The sequence below is a fragment of the Nipponia nippon genome, unplaced genomic scaffold (genome assembly GCF_047370975.1).
Source record: "Nipponia nippon isolate SJK-2023a ecotype South Korea unplaced genomic scaffold, ASM4737097v1 scaffold_4, whole genome shotgun sequence".
In the NCBI taxonomy this organism is placed as follows: Eukaryota; Metazoa; Chordata; class Aves; order Pelecaniformes; family Threskiornithidae; genus Nipponia; species Nipponia nippon.
The window spans coordinates 114,354,236-114,379,273 of record NW_028262358.1 but is presented as its reverse complement, the minus strand read 5'-3'; the positions used below and the strand labels follow the sequence as shown (position 1 = coordinate 114,379,273).

At 35.6% G+C, this 25,038-nt stretch overlaps 2 protein-coding genes across 10 annotated transcripts in view; one reads left to right on the top strand and one right to left on the bottom strand.

Moving 5' to 3' along the window:
• Positions 1–21,079, top strand: part of SMC6 (structural maintenance of chromosomes 6) — a 36,696-nt gene extending 15,617 nt beyond the window's left edge. For all 5 annotated transcript variants that reach the window (XM_087773572.1, XM_087773574.1, XM_087773571.1 and 2 more), the window contains 14 exons: positions 953–1,131; positions 2,232–2,433; positions 2,577–2,691; positions 4,978–5,138; positions 6,904–7,039; positions 7,856–7,936; positions 9,912–10,082; positions 11,799–11,936; positions 12,699–12,844; positions 13,472–13,597; positions 14,994–15,099; positions 16,415–16,567; positions 18,303–18,400; positions 19,726–21,079. In XM_087773572.1, the coding sequence (XP_087629698.1) occupies positions 953–1,131; positions 2,232–2,433; positions 2,577–2,691; positions 4,978–5,138; positions 6,904–7,039; positions 7,856–7,936; positions 9,912–10,082; positions 11,799–11,936; positions 12,699–12,844; positions 13,472–13,597; positions 14,994–15,099; positions 16,415–16,567; positions 18,303–18,400; positions 19,726–19,834 (1,921 nt within the window). In that variant the 3' untranslated portion in view covers positions 19,835–21,079. The remainder of the gene's footprint in view (positions 1–952; positions 1,132–2,231; positions 2,434–2,576; positions 2,692–4,977; positions 5,139–6,903; positions 7,040–7,855; positions 7,937–9,911; positions 10,083–11,798; positions 11,937–12,698; positions 12,845–13,471; positions 13,598–14,993; positions 15,100–16,414; positions 16,568–18,302; positions 18,401–19,725) is intronic.
• Positions 21,080–23,708: 2,629 nt separating this feature from the next.
• VSNL1 (visinin like 1) overlaps positions 23,709–25,038 on the bottom strand; it is a 95,764-nt gene continuing 94,434 nt past the window's right edge. For all 5 annotated transcript variants that reach the window (XM_087773577.1, XM_087773578.1, XM_087773579.1 and 2 more), the window contains one exon: positions 23,709–24,687. In XM_087773577.1, the coding sequence (XP_087629703.1) occupies positions 24,490–24,687 (198 nt within the window). In that variant the 3' untranslated portion in view covers positions 23,709–24,489. The remainder of the gene's footprint in view (positions 24,688–25,038) is intronic.

The window sequence follows — 25,038 nt, the reverse complement described above, 5'->3', positions numbered from 1 at the left end:
TCAAGTTATGAGGTCCCTTATGTACCTGCATTCCCTGAGGTATTAGGCTTCAGTTTCTATTTTTTTTTTCCTAGTTTATCTCAGGCCTTGCTAAATTTTTGTCTTTGGCACAATGTGACTTAATTTAGAAACTTTTGGAAAATTAAGAAAACTGTTTTGTCATTAAAGGTGAAAGGTATTAGTATGTTAAAGCCAGATATAAATCCATACTGTCAGTTTAATGCCCTTTCTTCCTCCCATCATCTGTCCCTTATTCTCTTATCATCCTATGGGCAGCCTATGATTTAAATTTTTTAATGTTGTTTAATACACGAATACATCCTGATATGATGTCACAAGGTATATAACACAATATAAGGAAACAGATACACTTAGGGGTAATTATTGTATCTATAGTTAAAGGCAAATTTGTAGAGATTTTGAAGCAAGTGGTTCAAATAACAATTTAGCCCATACCTGAACTAGAAAAACAAAGTACTCTTTAGCTTTGATTTGGAAACCTGAACTTGAACAATGATTACTGGAGGGGATTATGGCAATGTTGTCATTTATTGTCTTAAGAGATTTGAGAATTGTTGCTTATTGCACTTGATGTATTAAAGATTTTTATCAATTATTGTAACCAACAGTTAGTTTGTGTTCTGTTGAAGACCTTTGTAGAAGACAGTGAAATTGAAGCATATAATTAGAAATAAAATACATTTATTATAAATTGTTAGAAATAAAAAGCTCTTGTAAAACTGTTGCAAAGTAGTAATTTTGTCTTGCTTTTTTGTCTCATGTTTCTTGAAATTATAAAAATATTGTTGCATGTGTGTAGCTAGCTGTACATTGAAGTATTGAGGTCTTGATACACTGTCCTATTAGTCCTTCAAAAATGAGACTTTATAATTATTTTAATAAAATTAAGGCTTCATAAGCTGTTGCTACTGAAAAAATTCTGTTCTCTTAGGAGAGAGGACTGTGATGCGAAACAAGCACTGGATGCCAAGCAGAAACAGCTGAGTGAGCTGAAAGATAGTAAAACAAATACCTTGAAAAGATTTGGACCACATATACCAGCATTCCTTGAAGCAGTTGAAATAGCCTATAGGCAAGGGCGCTTTAAACACAAACCGGTTGGACCTTTAGGTAAGAATGACTGCTGAAAAAGACAGTCTTTTAGAATATTTCCTTATGGGCTTTATTACATGGCTGCTAATACAAACAGTGATCTTTTAGAAAAACTGTTTGTTCTTTAAGGAGCTTCAGATACATCCTTCTTCTGTACTTCCTGGACTAAAGGTTTTATCCTGGTAGGTTATCTTTTGCTTCTCTCCTTTTTGTCACATGAACTAGCTAACATCTACTGTTTTTCCTCATTTTCCAGCTGCTTTTGTTAAGGTATTTTATGTTGTTACAATGGTAAACTTTCAATACACCCCTCCGACTCCCTCACACCCTCTAAGCATCGGACTACTGTGCTTTGGCTGCTTGTTCCTTGGTGGATAGCACTGTCCGGCTCTTGGACAGATCTTACTCAAAATGTCCAGTGGCTGACTTGTGAGCTTGTCAAACTTGAGATGCTTTGCACTGGATCAACTCAGACAGAACCAATCGAGATTTTCTTGTAAAGTTTTGGTTTCATTAGTTTTTTGACCAGCTCTGACGGTGAATGCTATTTTCAGTATGTGAATGGGAGTAATGGCTTCAGCGTATTCTGGATGTAAGTGTAAAGGCCAAGTACTTAAGTCCTTGGCATTTACTGCAAAGTAAGAATGTGCGAACACATGTACTACTGAAGACAGGCGATATAATGGAAATCTTCGTGTTTGTTTAACTTGCAGCATAGTTGTTCCTCTGCCCTCACTCTTAAAGCATTAAATTGTTCATAAGCAATCTTTGCCTAGATATACTCTTGCTGAGCTGTCATAAAATTGGTACATTAATGGAAGTTAGTAGTGACCTGTCAAAGAAGAAAATACAGGCCTCTGAATATGCATAGGTGTCTCTATAAGAGGAGAAATTGTATGTCTGTGTTCTCAGGGTAGCTTGTCTGTTGTGGAGTTATTTTATCTTTTAGTTAACCTCTTAATTATTTTTTTTTTCCTTCTTGTAAGAAAGGTTTATTTTAGACTCTTAAAAAACCCCGTAACACAACAAAACAAAAACCTTAAGTGGTAAAAATGCAATACTGAGTGTTTTGTTATGGAACACAGCTCTTAAAGCCTTGTCTCTTATGTTTTATTTAGGTGCTTTCATTCATCCAAAAGATGCTGAGCTAACCTTGGCTATTGAATCTTGTTTAAAGAGCCTAGTTCGAGCATTTTGCTGTGATAATCATAGTGATGAAAGAACTCTTCAGCAACTGATGGCAAAATATTATCCACATGGATTTAGACCTCAAATAATTGTAAACAAATTTCAGAATGAAGTTTATGATGTTAGACACAGGTAAGTTTTATGTTTTGAATTTTAGTGCTTAGCCTTGATGGTTCAAATTATTATTAGTTGAAAAGAACTATTTGTAATTTATTTTTTTTTTTTAAGAATCTCATGTGAGCTTTATGAATGGTGTTTTTTCTTCTTTTCTTCAGAGGAGTTCGTCATCCAGAATTCCCATCGGTTCTCACAGCATTGGAAATAGATCATGCAGTGGTTGCCAATTGTTTGATTGATGTGAGGGGTATAGAAACAATCCTGCTGATTAAAGTAAGGCTCTACGCTCCCTATTGGTTTTTAAAGAAAAGCGTTTTCTCTTTGTGTGGAACATATACAATATCTTCACTGATAATGTCTGTAATGGACAAAAGAGGTAGAGAAAGATTATTTTATTTTTCTTCGTGCCCCTCTGAGGAGAGGTGAGGACCCTGATGGCTCAGTAGACCCCGACTGTATCAGTTACAGTGCAGTACACACACATGCACATTTCCACTGGAGGGCTCCCAGTAAGGCCCCTTTGGCATTCAATAAACTGTGAGTATCCCACTTCAAACTCTATTTTCTTTCATGGATGACATAGAGTAAACTGACAACCCATAGTAGATTTAGATACTGGGATTTATTTAAGAATCAGCAAGGTTAGAGCTTTTACTCTTATTTTCCACAAACTTACTTGTTTTCCTGCCCCCCACAACTCTACCTTTATAGGTCTCAACTTCTGTCCCCAGCAGGGATATCACTGCTGGTCTGGGAAGGTCAGGCATAAAATCTTAGTGGTTCCTGCTGTGCAGCTGCTCACAGATACCTGTTTGGGCTGTTACTGGCCAGGGTCCCCAGGCATTCCCTGGGATTTGTCTCTATAGATCTCTCCCCATGTGTTTCCAGGATCTTACCTGTTTGTTTCTGGGATGTTCACCACCACATTTCTGGGCGTCTAAGTGGTCTAGTTTCCCAGTCTAAATAGTCCATGTGCATGTGATGAGCCTCCTAACTGCTGTCTCTGTCTTATGTCTATTAATTGGTGGATTCAAGATATGTCAGTTTTGCGTAGTCCAGGTATTGCCAAAATTTGCAACCAGCCCCTACCAGTTGTACCTAGCAACTGGTAGCTAGGTACCAGTTGTAGCTGTGGCAGGCTTGTGCTTGAGAGTTCAAAAGTTTCCTTTCGGATATTCAGCCACCCACTCTTACATGAAATTATCAGCTGCCTGTTAGCATTCGCAGCCTAATTTATTTTTCAGCTACCACAATAACCAGAGCCCCTTTGGACTCTGCAGTGTTAAAGCATTTGAGATGAGAGAGTGCAAAGAAACATGGTTGTGGATAGAGTCTGGTAAAATAAAAAAATATCAATAATCAGTTATTAAATAGGATTTGAATGAGGTGACTAGCAAATGGCGTTGAATTAGGAGTACATACTATTTTGATAGGAATCTATTTTTTCATCACCATACAAACATGTGAAAGAACTGTTTTCTGCCATTGTATGATTTCTGACCTTAATTGATTTTTGATTTTCTGTTACTACTGAAGATACCAGCTCCTGCAGATAAGATTACAGGTAAAACGTTCAAAGATAAAAATAAGATGTATATATTTTTATTTAAAGAAAGCAGGGTATTGTATAAGCAGCAGAACTAATGATGCTTGGTTTTTGTGGATTTTGTTTTTCTCCAAAACCACCTGTCCCAGTTTGTCCTCTGACGTTCCTACTGGAAAAGAGGCAGTTTTATGCTCTGTCTAGTGCAGAGCTGACTGACTGTTTAGCAAGCGTGGCTGTTACTCAGTGGCATACGTAACAGCTGAACTTTCTAGGCTTTTTTCGTGGCAGGAATGCTAGTTTTGTTCTTCCCCCTCTGCTTTACCTAACCACTGATTTTCATAACGTTATTATCATTGAGCCCCAACTGAACAATTTCAACTGAATCTGAAAGAAGTTGAACGGGTATTGTCTGGAAGAAATTATACTTCTGAATGGATAACGTGATTGCCTCAGACAAGGCACTTGTGACCACTTAGTCTGGCACTGGAAATGTTGTGGGTTTGGGTTTTTTTGGTGTTTTGTTTTGTTTTGTTTTGTTTTTTTACCAGCATGTTTCCCCAAACTTTAATTGAATATTGTTTGACATACTTCACAGTTTTCTTTGGAAGATTGTTTCCTGTATGTGTCTTCCACTTTTGATAGTTAAATATACCTGTGCATAGTGACCTTTTGGTTAATGTTTTGGTTTTTTTTTTCTTTTCCCCATGGCAAATTATAAGAGATTGATGACACTACAGAACTTACAATGCGGATAAACTTGTAATAGAATAAAACAAATGGGCAGCTAAACTAAGTGGGTGGTTTTTGAGAACATAAATGTCTTATTCAACGAAGAAAAGCAGATTCTTGACATTATAGATTCTTTTTTTTCACGTTCTTTCGTTACTGTATTTCTTATTTTTCATTAGGAATTGGAATTATTTTTGGGTGAGAACTTCTAGACAAGTTTTAAATTGATATCTTTAATCTTGGTTGCTTTTCTATTGGTATGATAAGGCTGTTGTGTTTTTCAGAGTAGCCATAAAGCTCGTGAAGTAATGCAGGCTAATCGGCCCCCAAAAAATTGTAGAGAAGCTTTCACTGCTGAAGGTGATCAAGTATTTGAAAGACGGTATTACTCTTCTGATTACGTCAGACCCAAGTTCTTAAGCAAAGATGTTGAAGCAGAAATAAGGTTAGCATCTTGTAATGTTGTATTTGTAAAAAGTATACTTGTTGACATGAATAGTGGAATTGCATATTTGTCTGTTTGCATGTACACTACTCTCCAGTCTCTCAGTTTTCTTTCTGAGATTTATGCTTCCTTTCTGAGAATTCTGGAAAACCTCTTTATTTTAATGCTTTTCTGTGATAGGTACAAACCTGAGTTGTACCTAGATATTTTTCAGCTTGTGGCCTGTAAATCTTGCCCAGAAAGTAAGGATTTGCTGGGCTGAATACTCCAGGAAATCTAGCTACCTTCCTTTTTATTTTACACTTGCTGAAAAAGAGTATAGAACCAATGCTGTTTCTTTAAAATTCTAATACCTGAACAGTGGTATTGTAGTTTACTGCAAAGGAAGCCTAATTATTCAAACCAAAGTTACGTTGGCACACATAGTCCTACTGTTTTAAAATTTGTGTCTGTGTCTTCTCAGGCTTTTGGCTCCACTCATGGTAGGTATCTCTGATAAACTTGACTTCTTCCCCCATTTTATTTTTTCAGTTGTTTTTTTGTTTGTTTTTTTTTTTTTTATAACTCATTATTTTCAAAACAGTAGTTTAAAAAGCCAAGCATATTTTGAAGTTTACAAACTTGAACCAAGCAAGTTGGTGATAATAGAATACTTTTATTTTGAGGCTCAGATTATATTACAGACATACTAAATAAATATTTTAATTTTAATATTAATAGTTGATAGTGTAGACTGAATTAAATGTTAAAAATTTATTTCTGTACACTCAAAAGTTTTAAATATGTCAGTTAACTGTGCTTTGTTCATGTCAGTATATAATGAACTGTACTCAAAGGGTACCGTAACTTTCAAAGTGTTATAGGCATTTCATTATTGATATTGCTATGGGGGGATGATGTAGGCCAGTTAAAAAGGAAAAATGTCTTCCCACCTACCCCCACCCAGCTTCAGAACTTAGCCTAAAGCAATGACACATTTATGTGGAATAGTGTATGCAATTTATTAAACACTGATTCTGGAATCAGACTTAATCAGTTCATTTCATGCATCTATAACAAAAGTTGGATTAAACACTTGTTAAGATTTGGTTGTTTTTTTTTTTTACTGTAATATTAGTAAAGCTTCACCTTTGTTTTGCAGGGGTGAAAGACACTATCAAAGTTTTGCCATCTATAGAAAATTTTGCCATCTAATAGAAAATAGCTTTGTTTTGCATTTCAAATAGCTTTACCACAAACTGAAAGAATTAATTGTGGAAATCTCTGGACATGACCTCCTTTGAAGAAGGAAAAGCATGAGACTATATAAAATATTTTTTTCACATCTCTCTTTAATGTATTTTCTCTCTGACTGGAAGTGTTTTGTCCTAGCCAAAGTATTAGTTTTCTCTCAGGATGCAGTAGTATTTTTAGAAGTAACACCAATGTTTAGTTCAAACATTTGGCCTGTTTGCAAAAATTGCTAACAGAGGTTACAGGTAGTTCAAATTACATGAATGGTTTATCTGCTAGGCGTTGAACTAGGACCATCAAGCAGCTATCTGCTGGTTAGTAACTATGAGTTCTGCTGCAGAGCTTTGGTGTTTCTTTATTGATCATTAAAACCACCCAATGCATAATAAATGTAAGATTTTTTTTTTTTTTATTTTTTTTAGGGAGTGTATTTTTACCCTTTGTCTTGTCATGCATTTAATTTTTATTTGTGTGTGTGTGTAATAAATAATATCTGTGTAATATATATCTCAATATCACTGTGTTTATAAAGTCACTTGGAGAAGGAAATTGAAAACAAAAAGGCACAGTTGACAGCATCTCAACAATGTTTATATTCCATTGAAAATGAGATTAGGCAGAATGAAGATCATCTTCATCATCATCGGCGACACCAGAAAGAACTACAGGTAAAAATAGGTACAGTGTTAATTTTCAGAAACTGGTCAGTCTTTCCCTATTTCACTTTGACTTCTACGATATATTTTGAGTGGATGATAGTTTTTAATGCTTATCCTTGCTTTTGTTGTTTGCTTTCATGTTGTTTACTTTTGTAGAATGCTTTCATCACTTACGACAGAAGGATAGAGGCCGCATCAGTCCTAATATTTGATGCAAGTTTCTTTTCCCTGCTTCCCCCTCCTTTATTCCTGTTGAGCCTTGTCTCTTCATTCCCAGAATCTTGTTTCTCTTCATGCTCTTCCTTTATATTCTTAACCCATTTTAATACGGTGAATATTTCACTTCTAAGCTTCCCTAATTTTAATTTCTTTAGAAACCATTTTACAACTATTAGTCTTCTTTCTTTGTTTTGCAATACTTCTAGGTAGGATATATATTTGTGGTGGCCAATGATGTTATAGTTAGGCCGTGTAAGATAATACATACTATATAAGGTTATATTCAGTAAATTACAAATAAGAACCAGCAAAAAACCCTGGCACGTGGACTCAGATTGCTGAAGGTAAATATGTGAGGGGAAAAATAAAATATATTTTATTCAATTGTCATGTTAAATGGAAATACAATAATAATGATTTAAAGTGCATGTGACTTTCAGGGCAAGTTATATCTTATAAAACTGAATTCCGTAGGTAAGTGTCTTTTGTAGGCACTAATGAAACTAAAAGACCAAATATCTTGCTTTCGGTGTTGACGTAAATGAACACATGTGAACTTTTCTCTTTAGATAAGCTTAAGAATATTTATTTTCTTTTTCTTTTCAGATAAAAATAAGAACAACAAATGCAGAAATAGCAGATCTTGAAAATATGGAAGAACACCAGTCGGTGGACATCCGTATATTAGTAAGAACAGATTACCAAATTATGTCTAATAAGAATATGAAATAAGTCTTATAATGTTGGCAGTGTTTTGAAATAAGCAAACACTATAGATTTTCAACTAGTGTACAAGTTGGATAAATAGCGAAGAATGTAACACTTTACAGAATGTCTACAATTATGGTAGTGGCCTGATTTTATTTATTTTTGGTGAGGTTTTGGTTGTTTGTTTTTTTCTTTTTTTTTTCTTTTTTCCCTTTGCCCTTTGCCCTTTTCCTTCTGCCCTTTGCCCTTTGCCCTTTTCCTTCTGCCCTTTTCCAAACCAATAGCACTGCAGGTTTATGGAAGGCAAGGTTGTGTTGTGAAGGGATATTCCATGCATTTTCTTTCCTCGTTCCAGACCTGCAGTGCTGTAAAACTCTGGTTGGGGAGAAACAGTGCTGTAGGTCTGGAGGTCAGAAGTGGCACCATCAAAGCATAGGTAAAGGCCACTCTGGAGTATAATTTATGTCACAGCACTGCCACTCTGCCCTGAACCCCCAGTTTCTTGCTTTGCTGTAGCTTCACCACGCAGAAGTTTTAAATTTCATATATCCCCCTAGGGAAGGATCATGGTAGTATGATGGTTTCTTCAAAGTTCTTATTCTTATCCATGTGTTCTTAAAATGTACGCATAGTAGTTTGAGAACAGAAAAAAAAAGCTTGATAATCTATTGTGAGTTGTATGACGGTGGCAATGAATTTCAGCTGTTGCTCTGTAATAAGCTAATGTATAGATGGCCAAGATATCAATTCTGAGAATCATGCTGATAGACGTTAACAGTAATCCTGACTACAGTTGTTTTCAGTTAAAGTCTATGCCAGTTTTCCCAATATTTTATCTGGGATCAGTGAGAGACTAAATGGCCCAGATTATTTTTTTTGTCACTTCTGATGTTGGTGCAAACTCATGCTTTTTCAGTAGTCTGTCTTTCAGTGTGTCTTTCATGTGTCTTTCACACATGCATGTGAGTAAACATTTCAAAATTTACTCAAAAAGTAAGGGATCTATACAGATTCTGTAAGCTCTTGTAGGGTTTCTCTTTTCCAGATAACCTAGTTCTGTTGCTTTAAAAAAAAAAGTACATTCTTTGTCCTTTTGGTGAGATGGAAAAATAGTCTATTACCTTTTTGTAGGAGAATATCTTCCTGTTTAAAAATTGCCAGACACTTGCTTTTTCAACACCAACATTTTTACAGTTGCCTTCTGATAATGGTCTTATGCACCTGGTAGATATCTGTATTTGCTTCTCCTTATTCCTTTCTTGGATTTTTGTTATTTTTCTGTTTTCTGCACTTCTCTGACCACTACTATAGATTAATTGCTGTTCTTTCACTTGGTATTTGTGTTTCATTGCTACCTTGATTTCACAGTTGTTTGATCATGAAAAAGAATCTTAGCGATACAAGGTTTCATTAACGTATTTTTCCCAGGTTTTGGAATATTTGTCTTTTCGAATCAGAAAGTATGTATGATGATAATTCATTAGGAATCGTATAATTTTCTAGGGAACAGTGACGATCCACTTACTCTTCCTGTATTGCTTTGTATACTGGATGTATATGCTCTGTCACAGATCCAGAGGGAAGTTACCTTGTTCTTTTGTTTAAAAAATTACTGTAGTAAAATATTAGCATGGCTAAGTCTGCACAAAATCCTAGCCCCTTTAGTCTTTTCATCACAACTCCCAAATAATGTCCCCTTAATTTTCAGTCAGATAATTAAGAAATTCCGCTTTTTATTTTGTAATTAGATTTAGTGGTCTCCTACAAGAACTGTCAGTCTCTTCTTTTGGGCTTTAGTGACAACTACATTGAGCTGCTTGTATTCTTATTAGAGTTACAGAGTATTCCATGTAATCTTATACCCTGATAGTGATAATTAAAATAAAAATCTTGTGCAGTAATATGCAAATGTATGTCTCCTTTTATTATTCTTCATTTTAATATATTTTGACAGGAAGATGAAGCTGAAGAAAATAAGGGTAAGATGGAGTCTGTAAAAAAAGACATGCAGCAACAAAGCAGAAAAATGGAAGAACTGAAAAATGTTCTCCAGGTAGCTGAAAAAAACTTTGAAGAAATGAAAGAAAAAATTCATCAAGTAGAAGAAATTGGTGGTCCAATTAAGGTAGCAGTAATTTCATATTGTATTTTTAATTCGTTCCCTTTGTGTGGCAAGTGTTAAAAGAGGTTAAAAGGAGGCAGGAGAAAAAAGTATGCTCCTTCCTGGTACATTTCAGGTCTGCCTATGAAGATGGAAATAGAGCATTCTATCTAGAGCATGTCAAGAAATAAGCTTAGAAATATTTTGAAGATTATGTCGATTGTTAAGTGTGGTTGCTATAGTGTTTTATGTTTAAAGAGAGTTTATTTCCAGGTATTTTTTAGTCATGGACTGAAAAGGAAGGAAAAATAGTTTGCTTGACTTTCCTTTTTAATGCATCACATTTGTCGTTTAGGCTTATTTGTTTGTTTCTGATAAGGCCTGGCTAAGAGTGTTCATAACAGTTCAGTTTTCAAAATAGCATTTGAAGTTGTTATTCTATAAAGTTGCATAATCACAGAAGGTACCAATACATAGTTTTAATTATTCAAGGCTACAGAAGACACCTGGAAATGGCAGAGAAGTAGCAAGACTTAAGATAAATGGCAGAGTGGTGACATGCAGAATGTGATACTAGCAAATAGAAGGCAATCTTATGTTGCCAAGAAGAATTAATGGTTTGAAAATGGAAAACAGAAATAAAAGCATGTTTAAATTATTGTAAACTTGTAGAAGGATGGAATGAGGAAAAACTTAGAAAGATCACTATAGGAATCTCTTACATGCCTCCCTCAAATTGTATATCGCTATGTAGTCAGACCAAATTAGAAAAGCAAGAGCAAATAAAAAGAGGAAGGAAACGGGTAAGGAAAGCAATTGATACGTATGTTAGCTAATATGGAAATTCTAAAGATATGTTCTATTTAAAAAGTAGAAAGAGAATAGCTTTATTTAGAATATTAGAACGTTATTGCTCATTATTAAGAGTACTAAACACAATAGAGGACAACTTTTATATTCCTGAAAGGATTTTAGATTAGATATACTGCTTGTGTGTACTACAGTTGTTTAATGAACTGTTGACATGTAGCAAGTTGTGGCTTTAAGGCAGGATTAGAAAAAGGTAAGAGCATCCATTCTCGTTGGTTATGGTTGGTTTTCTTGTCTGTTATTTTGGTTTTGTTTTTTTGGGGTGGTTTTTTCTTGTTTTTGTTTGGAGTAGTTTTTTATTTTTGCTTTTTAAGATAAGGCATCTAGTTGACAGGGATGAGGAAGAAAATTGTCTTCTAATTTATGTCGTTCTTTATACCTCTTTGCTTCTCTGGAAGTATATGATAATCACTTCAACTGTATCAACACTTATGTAGTACAGAAGTTGCTATAGTCTACATCATATTATAGGTATAGCAGGACACTGAATTTTCACACAGAAAGGCAGTCCTGGCTGATGTCACATAGGCATCAGAAGTTCTGGCAAGTATGTCGTGTATAAAATAAATGTAGGTTTTGGAGGTTTAGGGGAAAGGATGGCTTTTTTTCAAAGATTAACACGTCCCCTCAAGATATGATTCCTAAAAACATTAGAAGCATTTATTATGTCCTTGTCAGAATTGAGTATGGACTTTCTAATAAGTTGCTGTTAAAGCTCCCGGACTTCAGAAGTAGCCGCCTTATTGAAAGGAAAATAAATTAGTGTTAAAAACAACATAATTACTTGTGATAAGTCAGTAAACATTAGAGAGATGCTTGGGAATCTACCCCAAAGAGCTCACTTATCGCATCTTGATTTATTCCAAACAGGATGAATTAAACCAAGCTGACTCAGAAGTGGAAAACAGTAAACGCCGTTTGCAGCACTATGAAGACAAACAGAAAGAACACTTGGCTTGCATAAAAAGACATAAAGAATTACTAGCTGCCAAAGAAAAAGAATTAGAGGTAGGTGTGGGGTTTTTTTTCTTTATTGAAGTCAGGTGGTCATGATCCTTCTAATGTTTAATAATAAATCATTCCACTTGTACAACATACAGACCACATTAATGCTCAGCTACACTGAGTATTCTCTCAGCTGTGTCTTAAGCTGACTGCATCTAAATCAAGTAAAAGTAATGTTGTATAAATGAATCTAGACCTCTTTTTGTCTGGCAGAGCACCATTTCTGTCTTGACAGATGAGTTAGGGGTTGTTCTTCTAGGACTCTTCTTTATTTTGCAATGAAAAGATTAAAATGACTTAACCATAAAATTTGTGTTTTAAGTTCAATTGAATAATACTATTTTGGTTTTTTGGATGCTAGGTTTTTCCTTGTACAGATCTCATACCTGATCTTCTGAAGACTTATCTAATCAAGCTTTATTAACTAACTCTGAAATCACATCCACAAAGACTTGTGGAAGACTGTCCTATTTAAATATGGTGAATTTGGTTCCTTATTTATCTGTATTAGCTAAATAATTGTGAACATATTAAAGATCTCAGATGGATACAGTTCTTAGCACTGAAATAACTACCTGCCTATAAATGTTGTTAGTAAAATTGTTATGATAACTAGGTTTGCTGTGATAAGTACACAAAGAACGATACAAAAACATTGCTCTTGCTTGGAGACCTTGTTTTTCCGTAGCACAAAATATTTGTTGTGAAGACTAAACAGACTTTTACAAAATGTAACAACTAACTGAGTTTCAAACATTACTTTAGGAAAAAATTGCACAAGCTAGGCAAATCTACTCAGAGCGCATAGAGGTCAGCAGAACTGTTAAGAGTCTTGATGCAGAAATGAATCGCTTGAGAGAGAGAATAAATTCAGAAAATGATCGCCATGGAAACAGAGAAGAAATAGTACAGTAAGTCACCTTTAATGTCTAAAGTAGTTCAGGTAAGATGGAAAAGATAAGGGAAAGAAGAGTTTTCTTATTGACTCACAATGCATTTATATGTGTGTTTAGTACTTCAGCCATGTACGAAGGTATGGAAACATGCTGTGCTGATTGCTCAGTCAGCCAATACGGAACAGGTGTAGGAGTGTTGAACTACCCTCCAGTGATTTTAGACGGTGTCTGTACTATATATATGAAGTTACCAATAATCAGATGCCTTCTTAGTGTTTAGAGCTATCTCAATTATAACTAATGCAGAAGTTAGGCAATTACTTGAGGTTTTGACTGCAGTGTATTTCAAGGAATCACTCATCTCAGATATTCTTGAGCACAGGGAGCCCAGTCATTCTCCTTGGTGTAAGAGTTTCCTTTCAGAAGAATTAAAAATAGAAGTAAAATTTAATTTTTGGCCACTTTTCATTTGTGGACAGTGTCTTACTTGACTCATCAAATACTTTTAGCTTTAACATAGATCCTCACAAGAAAGTTTTTATTTGAATGTTTTGCTTATCAAATTGACTTTCAGCATTTACAGCAATAGCTCAGTTTTAATGTAATGCATGTTGATCCTAGACTTTCTGTTAATTAAAACAGGCAATTTCATGATGCAAAGGAACGATATGAGGATGCAAACAGTAAAGTGAAGAATTTAAAGAAATTTATTAGGCTGCTGGAAGAAATAATGACACAGAGATTCAAAATATATCGGCAGTTCTTAAGGTGAGCTAATTTTACTGTAACTTCAGGTTTCAGATAAACTAATATGTAGATGTAAGTATGTGCCCATATTCCAGGCTGAAAATTGTACAGCAGACCTGTGAAGATCTTTAAGGTGGTAGTCACGGCAATCTTTCTAACTTAATCTTGCTCCCAGATCCAATATTGTCATGCCTGATGGTTTATAGGCAGCCTGGACTGACATCTGGAAAAAAAATGTGATCAGTGGAGGCTCTATTTTGCTTCACACCAAAGGCCTTGACTATACTGACTTAATCCAAGGCAGTTCTCTTTCAGTGTTTCAGTGCTGGTTTTGGTCAGTAAAATATCAGCAACATATTAGCATTGAAATCATCTGGACTGTCACTCATTTTCATCGAGTGGTGCTGTGCTCATGTAATTTTATTGTGGGCCAAACACTTTTTCTCTGCCCTGTGCTGAAAAAATTTCAAGATCTTTATTCAGATTCTGGAATTTGACAGCTGCTTCTGTCACGGAGTGTCCGTTTCGGGAGTGCCCCCCTTCTTGCTTCAGTCCCTTAGTATCCTATACCTATCAGTGAAGATTTTGTGATGGCCTCCCTTCAAAAGGACTGATGGTCTGTTTTCCAGTGCAGTGCTTTATTGTTTATCATTGCCTTCAGCAGAAATTGAGGGATATCTGTATTGGCTCTGCTTTTTGTACTTTTTGATCTGGGATTTGGAGGGGGTGCCTGTATGATCCTGACAAATAGTAATGATCAGGAGAATCCCAGCCTTTGCAGGTGGAAGTCTAGAAACAATAGTGGGTAAGATTTACCTGCAGGATCTGATGCTTGCCTTATGATGCCCATATGTGTCAAACTGAATCTTGTTCCTGGTGCCCAAATTTGAGTATGAATCGCACTCTAAGATGTGTTAAAGAACCATAGTTCGTTCTTGAAGGAACTGTGATGTATTTTCTATTGGGGAATTATATGCTAGAATTAGTGGGGTAGGGGAAGAAATTAATATTAAGCACTGTTTAATTCCTGGAGTCTAGCAGAGTCCGTACAAATTCTTTACTATCTTTACTGTGTGGTCCTAACCTGGATAGGAAAGAAGTGGAATGTGGTCGTTTTCTGTTGAAGTTGTGGAAGAAGGGTGTAAAAAGCTTCCAGTCTACTGAAACAGACTTCTAAAAAATACAAAGCCTGTGCTTCTGGATTTCTTACCTTGTTACTTTGTGTCAGTGATTCTCTCCAGTATGTCCACTACTGAATGTCAACCGCTCAAGAACGTAATTGATTTGGGAAAAATGTTATAAATGGAGCAGGGCTTAATATTTAAGATTATGATGTGGAACTGATGATAAAAATCTGTTGTCACTTTTTCATGTATTTTAAAACTGACTGACCTAATGTTTGTTTGCTTGATTTAAGGCTCCTTTCTTTACGATGCAAACTCTACTTTGACCATTTATTACGTATTCGAGCTTGCTCTGGAAAAATACTTTTTGATCACAAGAATGAGACACTTTCAATAACAGTAAGTTATTTTATATTACTTTAATTATCATAATATGTAATGAAAACATATTTTTTTTTTAATATCACCTGCTAGAACATGCCTCGCAAAGGATAGAATAAATTGTTCTCCCTTATCCAGAATGTGATATGCTAAATTGTAGGCTGTTGTTGAAAACGAGCAAGAACAAAAACTGTTATTACCACCTTATATGGGCAGGTTGCTAGATTGCACGGAATAAATTTGGACAGTTGTCTTATGCTGAAGATAAGAATTCACTAGCCAGTCATCAGAGTCTTTCAAAATTAATCATTCCTGTTTCATTGATAGGAAGTTTGCCTTTATTTGTGTGATTGTATAATGGCTCTAGTTGTTATTTAAACAACATTTAATGGCTAAAAGTTTCAATATTATGTTTTTTGTGTGTAGTCTGTAAGTTCATATCTTTTAACATACCTCCCAAAAAGTTTTAGTCATGGGAGTGTTTACTTTTGGTTCTGTGGCAGACTTCAGTTTTAGGAATTGAGGGGAAAAATGTGTAGTGACAACATAAATACATGTTGATAGAGTCCTAATTAAACAGGTGAAGGATATGTATCTGAAGAACTCAAACTCAATCCATAAAATGTCACGTAATTATCTGGCTTTATCAGAATACTTTTTTTTTTTAATAGCTGATGTTTTATGTTTCTCATGCAAGAGATCTATATTTAGTCAAGGAAGGTAAATTAAAAAAAAGAAAACAACTCCCCCCCAAAAACCACCAAAAGACCCCACTCCAAAATAATTCTTATTTGCTTGCTTAACTCGTTAAAGTTAATATAATTAACAGGACAAGAAAATGCTTAAGTTTAAAGGGGGAGTGCCACAAGGTGTCATCATAATCAATGGAACCAAAGGACTGTTCACAGTGTTTCTGATAAAGAAACTGTTCCTCCTTTAAACTCCTGCTGTAAATCAATTACCTGCTTTTTTCTGTTGTAGCTGGTAACCACTGTTTTTTACTGTAATGTAACTACACTGGTTGACATCTACTAAACATTGTTTAATAGCTATTAAAAATAGAGAATTGAATAAGAAAACACTAGCAGAGTCATTCAGTCTGTGCAGTGTATTTTACTGTGGTGGAGAAAGTTGCAGTGATCCTAGAAACGTGTTACGAAATGGTTAGGAGCTATCCCATTCTGGAATGGCAGTGGCAGTGGCAGTGAAGCGCATAAAATTGTTCTCAGGTGATCTCTGTCTGTTCATGTGTAATGTGTTTGCCATTAAAATTGTGATTCTAAGTAAGTTTCCGTCTCAGGTTTAAAAATTGTTCTAATATTTTTACTTCAAGGTTCAGCCTCGAGAGGAAGACAAAGGTGGCCTTAATGATGTGAGATCTTTATCAGGAGGTGAACGTTCCTTCTCAACAGTTTGTTTCATTCTTTCTCTGTGGTCCATTACCGAATCTCCCTTCAGATGCTTGGATGAATTTGATGTCTACATGGTACAGTTTAAACTTAGACTACATTTACCATTCTGATTTGTATAAATTCGTGAAATAGTTGGGTTGTTATCTGTATTTGGTTAGATTTTAAAACACTACAGTTAAGTGCAAATAATAAATAAAAAACCCCAAACCCCAAATCCTCCAAAACCCCAAAATAAAACTTGTTACGGATCTTGGACACTTTGCTTAGTGACTTTTGAAGCTTATTCTGTTTCTGAAGTTGGTACCCAGAACTATGAGTATCTCTATTACTTTACACGCTTAAACCTTAGTTCAGCGCAAAAATCATAGAATATAACTTTTTATTAGTTCCCCAAGCAGTTGTTGTGTTTGTCACCGTTGGCCACTGCATATTGCTGTGACAGTTCTGGGCTTAGCATGTGCTTTGGTGCTTTGGCTTCTGCCAATTTTGAGATCAATGTGGGGGTTTTTTCAGAGCAAGTGTAGCAATCGGGTTCACTGTTGCTGCTCAGGAGCTTGCTTTATACTTCACCTTGTAGCATCTTTCCGAGGTGCTGAAATGCAGAATACCCAACAGTAAATACTGATGTCAGCTAAAACTGATAAACCTCATCTTTGTGTACAGCTTCCCTGGATAGGTGATTAACCAGCTTTTTGATATATTTTTATTTTATTTATGCCTTATTAATATGCAGTGTGGTATGGTTTGAGAAAAGAATTAGTTCTGTGAGACAAAAGAGTTGATACTGGATTATTTCATTTTGCTTTCAGTGTCCCTCCCCCATCAACGATTTATTTACTGGGAATCACAGACCTAGAGGGGGAAAAAAAGATAATATACTTTGTATATAAAGGATTTCAAAAAGGAAAGTATGCATCTAAGGTGGTCAAGTAGTCATTTGTCAGCCGACTTCCAAAGTTTATGTCCTCTTTTACAAGCTAGTTGTGCAGAAGTTTAACCATCTGTCCGGAAAAGGGTGGATACTCAGAACCGTAGGCCCTGCAGAGAACTTTCATGTCATCTAGTCCATAAATAATTCCACACAATTTGTCTTTCCACTGCTGTACCAGTAAGTGCAACCTCACTGTCTCCACCTTCTGTAGTTACCTCTGGTGTAATCCTGGAGACTCACCACAAGAGGACTCCATCGGCATATCTGCAAGGGAGATGCCTAGTTTCATGCTCTGTTTAACCCCTGCTAATAATATCTTCCCATTACACATCTTTTCCAGTAAGCCTAATGCATAAGGTTGTGTTCGAAATAGTAATAATACCAATAATAATAATAATAAAAACAAGCTACATAATATCTTCGGTTTCATGCAGCCCTTAAATCCTTTCAGGTAATTTTGAGGCAGGATTTTATAGTAAACATTACTCTGCTAAAAACCAGTTCATCTCAGCATACCAATAAATTAGGAAGTACTACGTGTATATCAAAGCTGATAGAAAAACAACGTGAGTAGGAGTGCGTGATTTTTCTGATAAGGCTTTCTATTGTGCAGGTATACTAAAAAGTAGAGTTTAAGAATTTCCCAGACTATAGTTTGTAGCTTTTAGAATTTAACCCTAATGTTTCTCCAGCTTTGTTTTTATTAGACTTTTCTTTAACGAAGCGTTACTGTATATGAATTAATTTCGGTAGGTTTTTCTTTCTATTAAGGTATTTTCTAATTAATTTATTCTTAAGCATTTGTCCTAATTTGCATAATAATAGGCCAGTGAAGTACACGGTCAGTATCGCTACCTGATAAATCTTTTTTTCTTTAGGACATGGTTAACAGAAGAATTGCAATGGATATGATTCTTAAAGTGGCTGACTCTCAGCAGCATCGCCAGTTCATTTTGCTCACCCCACAAAGCATGAGGTAATAATGCTGTGTTATATTTCTTGGTGCAGGAATTGCAAGGAAGTTCTATTGCAAGGAGTATGACTTGAAAAAAGTAAATATGAGGAGAAAGAAATTTTGCTGTTTGTAGCAGTAGAACATCAACAATTAAGCAGTTCATTGCTGATGGTTCTGGGAATTTAATAGGTTTTTTGCTCTTTTTTACATAATGTCTCTTAATATAGTAGTTCAGTGGGACTTGAATCTGTTTATCTTAAGTAGAACAGCTTTTTGAAATGTTTTATTGTGTAAAGTAGGCTCCCGGTAGCTTTTAGCCCAGTATTTCCCTTTCCCCTCCCAAAATTAACAGAAGACTTTGCAATTTTCCATTTTTCCTTTGAATACTAGAGTGCTTTCAAGAAGTTTGTCGTTTGAGTTGATTTTTTTTTTTTCCTTAAATATCACTGGTCTAGAAACTGATAACTTACTCCTTGTTTTCTTTTTTTGATCTAGTAGCCCAAAATTCTTTAAAAACCTCCATATAGGTCCCTGGTAAAGCCATGCCCAGCTTAAGGGGACAGTCACTGTCTAACCTTATGCAGCCAACTCTTCTGTCCAGTAGCCAAATGTAATCAGTGAAGCCTGTGTAGGATAATTAAGCAGTCTTCAAAATGAAGTTGATTTACTCTTAATTGTCTTCTCTTACCAAAATCTATAAAAAGTAGAATAATGGTATTCTGTTGTTATTTAAGTGGAAATGCTTTGGAGGGAATTTCTGAAACTGTGTTCAATAAACATGTAGGAATTTTCTGTATGGTTACTGTTTAAAAGTTTAGTAATTCAAGTGCAGCTTGGCTTTGTTATATTTTGTTACGTGTTGCATTTTCAGCAAACATTTAAGTACAGAGACACCTTCAGAAAAAATACATTTAGGATAAACAGTGGAGAAGCCTGTATAAATGTATGTCTAGTAACTTTGCTCATTCTTAGTATGATGTGAGCAATTATACATGTATAAAGCGTGTGCCACTTCAGGGTCTGTAAAGCAAGTATGAGCCGTATTCGATTGTTGTTTCACTTGGAGTTTCTCTTAAAAGAACTTTTTCTGTAATTCAGGTAGTCTGATTGTTAGTGACTGATTTCAATCATATGTTTTCTGTCTTTACCTCAAGCTTTTACTGAAGTCTGGCTCCAGTGTCCGTTCAGTGAAGCCAGAACTTCACCCCATGTTACTGTTTTTTAAAACTGTCAAAGAAAAAAGATGGAGTTATTTAAGGGAAAATATGTAACGGAAAGAACCAAATGGAAATACTAAAATTTGTGGAGAAGAAACACTGTTTAAATGATGCGTACTTTATTTTTAGTTCTCTACCTACGAGTTCCCGTATTCGAATCCTCCGAATGCAAGACCCTGAAAGAGGCCAAAGAACATTGAATTTCCAAAATAGGAATGACAAAGAGGAAGATCAATAAGTATCTCTGTGTACGAATATGGCATACTATTGAGGATAAATGTGTAATGGTCTGTGTAAAGCTATTACTTCCTGATGCTGGATAAGAGCATCTTTTGTTAGATGCTGTCAGGAAAAGAAGAGGTTCTTGTATTTTTTTATTTTTTTAATTTTTTTTAAGTATTATTGTGTGTGTACAGACCAAGAGTAAGCACAGTTTTGATGATGAGAACATCCTGAATGTTCAGTTGATATTTTTAACTATCAACTTGTAGAATTTATCAGTTGTTCTGTTTTTTTTCTTCTGGAAAATATGAAATATATTTTGTGTAACTATGGAGTAATATTTTAATAAACAGTGAGACCTGATACTTGTGGTAATATTTTAGTGTCTCTACACACTTAAAATGAGCATTAAGTTAAAAATGTTGTTTTCTTCCTAGTTCTGCTTTATTTCTTAAACATGTGCTAATTAATACAGACAGTAAAACATGTTTCATTTTTTTTCCAGTGGAACCACAGCAGCTGAACATGAGAAACTGTTAGTACTTACAGTGCATACTTTCACAATTAGAGAAGTGAAAAATGTATTTGCAGTATATTCTCTTCACAGGAAAAAAGTGCTTTTATTTCTTCCTGAAGAGTTTGTAGGGAAGAGTTTGAGTTTCTTTGGACATGAGCTTACAAAACCTAGCAATTGTGGCTTTATAAGCTTAAATTCTTAATTCTAGTAAACTGAGTTCTTGCACAGTCTGAGTTTGCAAGTATACACCAAGTCTGCAGATATTCATTGTATTGTAACAAACTAAAGTGACAGAAGTCCTTCCAATATAGAGGAATGATGTGGAATAAGAATTTTGGGAAATAATACAGTAACTTTTTCTACAGCATTGTAGGCCTGCATTTTGTCCCTGCCCTCCCTCCACTCCCCACTCCCCCAGGACTATACTAGGATAGTCGAAATAAAATAAGCTTGCTTTATTTAAATAATACAGGCAGATTTTTCAAACTGCCCCAAATTAACTTTTTTCTCTTCTGTTCTCCTTTCTCCAGGAACTTGAAATTGTTGGGAGCTCTTAAAAAAAAAAAAATCCCTTTTTAGAGTTCAGCCATTAGACATACTTTTTGGTTTGGTTTTTTTTTTTTGATGTTCTGAGGATACAAAAGCCATTGAGACTGTTCAGAGAACAGTTCTGCAGTTTCTACAGTTATTGACCAAATAGCAATTTCTCAATAAAACCTCATTGCAGTATAAGTTTTAACTTGACTTAAAATTTGGTTTTACCTGCCGCACGGTATTTTGTGTTCTTTAACGTTGTTCAGTTTTTACATAAGCATGTATTAAACTTGTAGATATGTCTAAAATATGGAAGCTAGCGCAGAATTGAAGGAAATACAGTGAGAAAACTAACTGCATTTCTGGTGCATTCTAACTGTGGGAATTAAGTCTACTGATCTTCAGATGTTTATTTCTGACAGCCCAGGGTAAGGGGCCAAGAGACTCGTAGCAGCCTGGAGGGGGTTACTGGCAAAACAGGGCCAGGCGTTCGGTTGAAGAGCGTGGCAGAAGAGAGACAGACAGAGGTCATCACTTGAAGCAGGGAGGTTCTGTCTGGATAAACCAAGGGGAGGGATTGTTCGTGATGAAGATACGGGGCGTTTGAGCATGTCCTGCCAGGCTGCAGAATCTCCATCCTTGGGGGCTTTCGGGGTCGGAATAGGCTGCTGCACCCCCTTCAAGCAGGGGGTTGGACAAGAGACCTCTGGAGGTCCCTACCAAACTAAACAATTCCATAATCCTGGGATTTGATGGCATGTATATTAAAGATACTTACAACTTGTTCAGGATTATGTGAAAATGCTGGGGGGTGGTGAACCATACCAAGTGCGTACTTGACAAAACTTGTCTGGAACACAAGCCCGGTTTGTTTGTACAGGGAGTCTTCAATAGTGCTATGTGATCATGAACAACACGTTCAGTTTGACTTGATTTTATGATGAAACTGGAATATGTTTCAGACCCTTTTACAATATGAAATGATAGAATGGCATAGCATTATTTCCTCCTGATTTTCTTTAGCATCCAAAAAACAAAGCGAGAGCGCAGAGGCAGGAGAGAGAGAAGCATTTATCTTCATTAGTACTTTTATAATGAGTTTTGTGGAGAAAAGAGCTTAAGGAAAATTATTGCATTCCTGCTGAGCTAACGCTTCAGCTTTCTCCCAAGTTTTCTATAGACTTACTTGAAATATTGGAGCAGTTGGCAACAATTCTGGTCTTTGCTTCAAATGAATATATTGTATTTATTCTAATCTACCACTGTACTTGATGAAAATGTGCGCCTGACTGTATAATAATTATAAGCAACTGTTTTCATGGTAGAGGATTAGTTCTGAATAAAAAATTACTGAAGCACTTGCTTGGATGCACTTATTTTTGCAGTGATCCTACTAGGGTCTCAAAACTGTCTTATTCCTGGTACTTTAACCCTGGAGTTTACTATACCGGCTCCCTAGAGAGAGACCTGCAGTGCTGCTGTTCCGTTCTGTCGCTGTGTTTGAGCTGTTGGCCGTTTTGGATGGCGATGCATTAATGCTTAATGCTGCATTGAAGTAAATGGAGCCTGTCCAGCTACATAAATCTGAGGTGCAGGGAAATGCAGAATGAGGTACTGCTTCTCTAATGGGTATATGTAAACCAAAGAGGCATAAATTCCCAGGAATATCCAACATCCTTTCTACAGCTAGTAATTTAAGCCTGAGGGGAAACAATGGGCATATCATTCTCAGAAGTATATAGCATTTTCAGAATGTGTTTTATTTTTAAGTTACAGCGAAGCGTACAAAGTATACCACTCTCTAATTTGCTAAGACTATTACCTGTGTAGTCTAAGTAAAATTCTGGTATTAAGAAAGGTAGTTGAAATTTCTGCCTTTTGCTGTTTGTTTGGAATATGAAGAAACTTAAACATGAGAGGATGGCTGTGGTTGTGGCAACAACTGATTCTGTGTTCCCCCCACCATGTTTGTTAGCAAAATGTGTAAAACTGGGTTTTGATTTTTTTTTTTCCCCTCAATTGTAGGATTAGCTTCACTTTTTAAATTTGAAAATACAGAGAATGATTTGCTTTGTGTCGTGTTTTATTGTTTGATTTTTAGCTATTAAAAGTACCGTCTCGTTTCTTCATAAGGTAAAGAAGAAATATCAAACATGCAATTGTAAGATGTTCAGACTTTTTTTTTTTTTTTGTAATCCTGCAAGCAACCAACTGTTTAAAGCAACTGGGAAATGTGGTGTAGAAGAGATTTTTATCTGCAATTTCTGCAGTCTGCTAGTTCTCGATGCTTTCCCAGGGCTGTGCAGAACTTGTACTTGCTACAGTATAGAGATGAACTTGACTGGTGCTCATAGAATTGAGGAGGAAGGTGGTTCTCTTCACTATCCCTTCCCAATCATCATACTTTATGGTTAATTTATCAGTAATGATTTTTAACAACGTGTCTGTTTAATATAAACCTGGGGTAGTTCAGTGTCGCGTGGTGAGAGGAAAGACTCTTACTTAAGGAGGGAAAAACATTAGAAGACCAGGTTTCGGCCAATCAAATAAACTGTATTTGACTTCCAGCTAGCTTGAAGAGCTATGGAAGCACAGGGCTGGTAGGTGTACTGTTAAATCTTAGCGTTAGCATCTTAGAGGATAAACAGCTGCTCTGCTGGTAAATACAAGAACTACAACTTTTGGTTTCGTATAATATGATTCTTCTAGCGAGTGAGTGCAAAGTTTTCTTCATGCTTTCGTAATGAAATATATATTTCCCAGTGGGAGAGTGACAGACTGAACTTTTTTTTTTCCTATTACTGTGCTGAAGACATGAAATAAGAGTTAGGGGAAAAGGTCAAATGTTATAAATTTATTTTGGGACATATATATTGCAACCTCTGTGGAAGCTTTTGAAAATTCAGGCAAAGATCAATACACTTCCAATAAAACCTTTAAACTTCCAATAAAACAATATTTTAAACATTATATATATATATATTTATATATACTTTTAATTAAAGGGAATCATTTTAGCAGGATTTTCTTTTTTTTTTTATACTGCATTCCTCTGACATAGCTCTTTCCAGATTGAAGGGATGCAAATGAGGTAAGAATTAAGGCAAACCTAAAAGGCATGCAAATGAAGTACATTTATATCCACTGACAATACAAGCACATGTGTGGATCAGACTTAAGAGCTGAGGAACTCTTCCCCTCTGTCTGTCCAGTACTACTTTACAGCAGAATGGCGACATGATTTATAATAAACAGTTAACATTACCATGGGAATTCAGTGTCACTAACATTACTCAGTCTAGGAGACACAGAGCTAGCATCAGTAAAACATGAACAATAAATAATATAATTCACTGCAGCACAGGACTGCTGCACAGGCTTCAGAGGAATAGGGTTGTTATGAAATGACATTGCACACATCACGTTGTGGCAGTTTATTTTTATAATATATACTTTTAAAATTCTTTAGCAAATGACATTCTCATGCACACAAGTGTTTCAAACACAAGAAGCAAGTCCATTTATAGGTAGTCCAAGCAAATTTTTGTGTGTGTGGAAATAGCTGCAAACTGAATGGAACATTAAACTTCTGTGCAGTCTATGACGCGTTGTACACAAGCTCATTTTTGAATGTCACACTGCAGGAGTAATACAATGGAAGGATCACTCTTTGCAGCTTCTTTGAATTCATCCAGTGTGATCTGGTCGTCTTTGTTCTTATCCATCTTACTGAAGATCTTGTCTACCCGTTGCTCAGGCGTCAGACCATCTTCATTCATTTTCATCATTATCACAGTGCCCACCATTTTGTAGATGGCCTTTGGAAAGAAACCAAACAGAAAATTCAACATATGAATTAACCTGATTTTTTGATGTGATCAAATTCTGGAAAGATATTACAAGAATAAAATAATTGCCAGTTTCTCCAAGGATTTTTTTTTTCCTTAGAATCCGATGTCCGTATACTTTATACAACAAAGAAGATGTTTTACTTTCTTTAGATATACATTTATTTCAGTGGTTGCATTTTGCATCCTGGAATGAATTTCTTTGGCTTTCTGTTTCACAGTGTAAAACTGTTGTAACCTATTCCCTGGATCAACAGTTTATCTGGCTTTTAGTCACTCCATTGGAATATTTCACATAAATTCTGAATAATCAGTTTTAGA